The sequence below is a fragment of the Sinocyclocheilus rhinocerous genome, unplaced genomic scaffold (genome assembly GCF_001515625.1).
Source record: "Sinocyclocheilus rhinocerous isolate Xijiao unplaced genomic scaffold, SAMN03320098_v1.1 scaffold1725, whole genome shotgun sequence".
In the NCBI taxonomy this organism is placed as follows: domain Eukaryota; kingdom Metazoa; phylum Chordata; class Actinopteri; order Cypriniformes; family Cyprinidae; genus Sinocyclocheilus; species Sinocyclocheilus rhinocerous.
This window is the reverse complement of record NW_015627232.1, coordinates 436,362-442,967: the sequence shown is the minus strand read 5'-3', so window position 1 is coordinate 442,967 and position 6,606 is coordinate 436,362. Positions and strand designations below refer to the sequence as shown.

General features: G+C 38.6%; 1 protein-coding gene across 1 annotated transcript; it reads right to left on the bottom strand.

Annotated features, from left to right (window-relative positions):
• Positions 1-2: 2 nt before the first annotated feature.
• LOC107723491 (XK-related protein 6-like) lies at positions 3-1,450 on the bottom strand (the record flags this gene model as incomplete). Its single annotated transcript, XM_016532142.1, has 1 exon — positions 3-1,450. A coding segment is annotated over exon 1 (552 nt), but the record flags the coding sequence as incomplete, so codon positions are not given.
• Positions 1,451-6,606: the final 5,156 nt, after the last annotated feature.

Here is a 6,606-nt window from a genome sequence, read left to right as displayed (position 1 = left end):
AGGATGTGTATGAGCGTCTGCCAGACCCACACTGATACGCGACAGCATCTGACCCTGCCGTACACCCCTGCGCTCGTGCCCGCCGTGGCTCTCCGGCCGCTGCTGAGACCCTCCACGGTGCCCAGGCCGCCCCCCGTGTAATCCTGCACGAACCACCTGAAGCTCAAGATCTGGACCAGCACCGACGGCACCAGCACGAAGAACAGTGTGAGTCCGAACCAGAGGTAGTCCTGCTTGAAGTAGTAGTCGAGCGCGAGCCACAAGTCAGTGCCCACGTCCCAGAAGAAGACGAGGAGCGCGAGGACGATCCACAGGCAGTCCAACCACAGGCGCTTCTCGTGAGGTGGCCGCCTGACGTCTCTCCCCTTGCCCAGGAGGTAATGCAGACAGGCGCTCCGGCAGCCCCAGTAGCACGACGAGGTGTTGCAGCAGTGGCAGATGTGGAAGGAGCTGCTCTGCCGCGGGTCGTCCTCGCAGCTCCCCACCGTCTCGTCCAGGTTGTGCAGCTGGGCGAAACCGGTGACGACCCCCCGACCGTCGGATTTCGCTGCCATCTTGCTCTCCGAAGCGCACACCTCTGGTTTCCGAGGCTCGTGACGTCACTTCCCCGACACCTGTTTCTCCAGAGTACCCCTAATGAGGTAGCCATGGACTTGTGGGGTGAGGCCGAGCATCCTCCTGCGGCGCTGCGGACGGCGAAGTCAGCGCTGATCTAGTTCTCGAGCCGGCACGGGTCAGAGACGAACTCCTGGAAGCCGGTTCTTGTCACCTGCGCATTGTCTTTGGGAGCGAGCGCGGGACTGTTCCCTGAGACACCCGCCACCGCCGACTGGATGTCTCGACTGAAGAGAGACGCGGATCCGTACTCATCTAGGATGCCACCTAGTGCTCGGTTCGCACCTCTGGACCGCTGAGTGATGTAATGCTGTAGGAGTGAGCACGCCGCTCGAGCACTTAACCCTTTCGGACATCACTGCTCACGTGGAAATTTGCTGGTGGAACAACACTTTCGCGTACATAGCCTACACATGCAGGATGCTTCTCCTCTCCACTGTGCCATCATGACATCAAGATGGCTATTATAATGCAATAAACACATTTAAATGAGATTTCAACAAGATCCACTCACGAAATGAGAGAGCAAAGAGATGGAAGCGTCAAGCGCGACGTGTTTGCGGTCAGGTGCGCATCTGTGCTGTCCTGCATGTGACAAACAACTCTCTTCTGTGAAAACTAGGAAAGCTCAGTACATTTGTAAACTGAACAGCCTCTCCCTGGATGGAAGTAGCAATAAAGGTAGAGTACATCTGTAAAATGAGGCGCGGAAAATATTGTTGTGACAAGACAACTGTCCTTATGGGAACGCGCGTGTGCTGTCCATGAAGCGTGCAGCCAGCTGACTCTTCCTTATTCCTTTGTGAGTGTGTTGTGAATGGGTGGATTGATTGATTGATTGATTGATTGATTGATTGAGTTTCTTTGTCGTTCTGTTGTATCTGCTGTTTAAAATACTTGAATCTATCTTGGCATTCAGCATTCAAATATTTCTGATTAATGACACATTCATTTTTTCATGTTCTGTCTCATTTACTAAAGGATTGATTGATTGATTGATTGATTGATTGATTGAGTTTCTTTGTCGTTCTGTTGTATCTGCTGTTTAAAATACTTGAATCTATCTTGGCATTCAGCATTCAAATATTTCTGATTAATGACACATTCATTTTTTCATGTTCTGTCTCTGCAATTTACTAAATATTATTTTAAAATTTTAATGTTAAAATAGAATCGATTTGGCAAATACCTGCTAAGAACATTTTAGTGTTTTAAATTATTTAAATAATTTAATTTAAATTAGGTAAAGTCTGCTATTTTAAAGGGCTCATATGATGCGATTTCAATTTTTCCTTTCTCTTTGGAGTGTTACAAGCTCTTGGTGCATAAAGAAGATCTGTAAAGTTGCAAAGACTAAAGTCTCAAATCCAAAGAGATATTCTTTATAAAAGTTAAGAGTCAGCCACGCCTACCTAAAACGGCTCGTTCTAACACGCCCCCACATACCTACGTCACGATCTGGGAAGATTTGCATAACGCCGCCCAAATGTTCACACAAAGAAAGAAGGCGTAACTTGGCATAGAGGAGAAACAATAATGTACAGTTTGTGGAAAATAATGTGTTTTTTGAACCTTAAACCGCATAAACACATTTCATTACACCAAATACACCAAATAATGTTCTTTTTAGCAACATCATATGACCCCTTTAAAAAAAAGTCTACAATGGTTTGCTATAGTTTAAGCTGATCTTAAGCTGGTCTCCAAAACCTCTCCACAGACCAGCCTGACCACATTTTAAGACCTGCTAAGACCAGCAAACCAGTTTAAGCTAGTTTAAGATGTTTTTCTTTTTTTCAGCAGGGATTTTGGATTTTTTTTTGAGGATGGAATTTCACTATTTACAATAAATTCTCTCTCAAATGCAACTTTTTTTCCTCTACATTGATCTCCCTACTGGCTCAAACTGTATTCCCCAACAGCCCACATTCACATGGGATACATACCATTTATTAGACTCCTAAATTCAGCCTTTATTCTTTGAAAACCCATGGCATCAGCATCCAATCTGATGCACTCTGATCTATTTCTCAGTGCCTTGACTCAGGTTTCCTCCAGGTATCAATCAAACTAAAAAAAAGAGCAAGCGACAGAGAAAGAAATCTTCGATCCTTGCCAAAAGCTTTGCTGTTATCCTAAGAAAAAACTTACCACATAGCACTTGAGCTCTGATTACAAAACAAAGTGTGCTTTGTCTGCCAGCAATGCAGTCCTGGCGTCCAATGCCACCTCTATAGGACTCTGTCTCACCCTCCCACAAGCCATCGTAAATCCTCAACTCCTGTGGAACCACCAAGGAAGCATTACCAAGATTAAGACAGTGCCACTGTTACATTAATAAGATGATCTCACACTACAGTCCCACTGGTTGCCAATAGGCTTAGATCGTAACATAAGGCACATGCATGGCAGCATTACAATAATCATCATTTTTATTACAGCAGTCCTTGTTAATTAATGAAAAGATGTATGCGAAAATGACATTTCTCTGCCAATCCTTCCCATTTGGTTTCAATTGCAATGGTCATTTGATGTGAATTACATGAAAGTAAGATGTTCAGAGAATGTGTGCACTGCTGCCTCATCTGGCATTCATAAATGGTTCCCGTACCTAAGGAAATGTTTGGAAATCATTCATAAATGCAGTGATTTTGAATTTGCTCAGTGCTGCAGGTCTGGTATGAAGTTCTTCAAATTAACACACACTGTCAGAGTCTCTTCTGGGGTTCAGAGCCGAAGAAAACGTCACAGAAATGTTTGATGAGCAGCATAAGCTGGAATAACTAGCGCTTCTCAGCTAATGATGTAAAAAAAATAACTATTATCAAAGTGGCCTGAAGCAAAGAGAAACAGTCTGAGATTCAGTGTAGTGCGTGTGTAATTGGTGTCAGGCACAATGATAACAAACAGACAATTATTCCATATAATTCCATATGAAAAAAACAGGTCTGCACAGATCATTTTAAAACCTTTGTGCATCTATGTTAAGGATTGATATTCTATGCTTGCAATTCAGTAGAGTAATATTGAAACCAAGATATCACAGAAATAAAAACAAACCATATCATCAGAATTATGAGATACTTTTAAAATAAAATGCCATTTTATTTTATTTCATGATAAAGAAAAATTGAAAACAATTAATAACATTTTCATTTTCTATTAAGTGCTTTCTTTGTCATCTAAATTGGTGTCACACTGTGATATTAACAAACAGACAGTTCATATGCCATATGACAAAAGCAGATCTTCACAGATATTTTAAAAACCTTTTCTCTGCCATGTAACTATGTTGAGGACTGATATGCTATAACATGAGATGAAAATGTATGCTTATGAGTGCCTGGCTTCATACACGCCGCTCAAGTTACATATGCAAAAATATCAGCTCTCAGTCAGGGGAGTGTGTTTTTTTCCCACAAACGGCATACATTTTTAATGAGAGCAAATGGAGCCGCATATTTTTGGGGGGAGTGTGGGGTTCATGGCACACATGTAACTCAAGCTAAATAATGCAGTGGCTGTAATCGCTCACGGCGCTCAAGAGACGCCAGACACTTATCTTCCTCCTCAACAGGAGGCCACTCTGCTCCCAGCAGGATTCTGCTAAGACTACAGCAGGAGCCGTATTGTGAATTCATACAGGTGTACACACATGCACGTGCACGCACACATACACACTTCACTGAAAAATTATCTTTATATAAGTCAACACCAGTGTTGGGTAAGCTACTCTAAAAAAGTAATCAATTACTAGTTACTAATTACATCTTCAACAGTGTAATTAGATTACTGTACAAATTACTCTCTCCATTACTAATTACTTTCTAATTCCTATATCAACCTCGACAAGTTAATGATACAAGGAAAGACATGAAACGGTTCATTTAATTCTTTCAAATAAATAATAGATAACTACATAAATTATTCTGGCCACACTTTAGATTAGAGTCCAATTCTCACTATTAACTAACTATTAACTATGATTTTTGCCTCAATATACTCAAATTACTGCTTATTAATACTTAGTAAAGTAGTTATTAAGTTTAAGTATTGGGCAGGATTAAGGATTTAGAATAAGGTCGTGCAGAATAAGACATTAATATGTGTTTTTTTAAGTAATAATGAACAGCCAATATCCCAGTAATATTCATGCTAATTACCAACTAGTTAAAAGTGAGAATTGGACACTAAAGTGTTACCAATATTCTTATTAACTCACCAAAGTATTGAAAGTGAGAAGGGTACATAAAAGTATGTATTTTAGACTTTAAATTTTGATGTTAAATCCACTACAGTCTATACAGTATTAAGTTCAATTACATAAGAAGTAACTGTAATTAAATTAAATTAAATCCCTTACTTTACTTTTTCAAGGGAAAAGTAATTAAATTACAGTAACTAATTACTTAGTAACTAATTACACCCAACACTGGTCAACACTAAATACTGCATTCTATATCAGATATATAAATTAAAGACTGCAAAAATCTTTCATATACAATTTAATCTTTGCATTATTTTCAATATATAACACTATCTTATAATTCTATATAATATCATAATATAATGTTCTTGAAATGTTATAATGCAGTGCAGTAATGGAACCAAGATTATCACAGAAATAAAAACAATATAAATAGGATCATGAGAAAAATTAAATAATTAAATAATTATTTATTTATTTATTTCCCCCATAAAACTATTGTGAAATAATAGTACAGCTTGAAAATATTAAGCCACATTTATTTTATTTTATTTTATTTTAGACTTTACTGCATTAGATCATTTCAGGATGCAAGACTCAGATCCGTTAAATTGCTTTGCCATGAAATTAATGATTTTTTTTATACTAATTGCCAAAAATTGTCATGTCAGCAGTGTTCTTAAGTCAGGTTTAATGGATAACATTAAGAAGCAAGCGTTGTCTATTCCCTGGAATACGTTCCACAACTGTTTGTTCAGTTCCACAAGTGCACAGTCCACAGTTCAACTAGTGAAAATAAACAGTCCTGATTGTGTAAATTACATAAATCTTTCCTTATCGGGCATTTTAAATTTGGTTTATTTACCAAATATTCCACATATCATACTATTGGTCTAACAAGCTAAAAATGTGCCAAGTAAAAATAAATTTAGATTTATGTTTTTTTTTTTTTACAGTTGTGAAACTAATATATTTTCAAGCAAAAAATAATATTATGAGTTAATCCATTTTTTGACACTACATGACATTACAAACATGTTCTACATCTCTTATGTATAACATTGTTTATCTTTTTGTGTTGTATTTGGTGTTAACCCCTCAATCCTACTTCCACAGCAATGGCAAGTTGGTTTATGGTTAGTTTATGTTGGTCTAGTTGGCCAATATGGCCTTGTTCCTCACGAAAGTTTTATGATCGTATACTTTATAAATCTGTAGAGAACACTAAATTATGTTTATGTGATTATATTATATTTGGTAACACTTTATTTTAAGGTGTCCTTGTTACACATGCTACTATTATAATAACAATAAAATATGCATAATTACATGCAAGTAACCCAAAGCCAAACCCTAATCCTAACCCTAACTGTATAGTAAGTACATGTAGTTAATTAATATTACTCAGTTCTTAAAGGGACAGTTCACCCAAAAATTAAAATTTGATGTTTATCTGCTTACCCCCAGGGCATCCAAGATGTAGGTGACTTTGTTTCTTCAGTAGAACACAAACAAAGATTTTTAACACAATCCGTTGCAGTCTGTCAGTCTTATAATGGAAGTGAATGGGAATCACAGCTTTGAGAGTAAAAAAAAAACATACACAAACAAAACCAAATTAAACCCTGCGGCTCGTGACGATACATTGATGTGTAAAGACACGACACGATCGGTCTGTGCAAGAAACTGAACAGTATTTATATTGATATTTACCTCTGATTCACCGCAATGTCCGAACTGTCCTGAGCGGCGGCGCGTCCTCCTGAGCGCGTTCTCAACAGCAG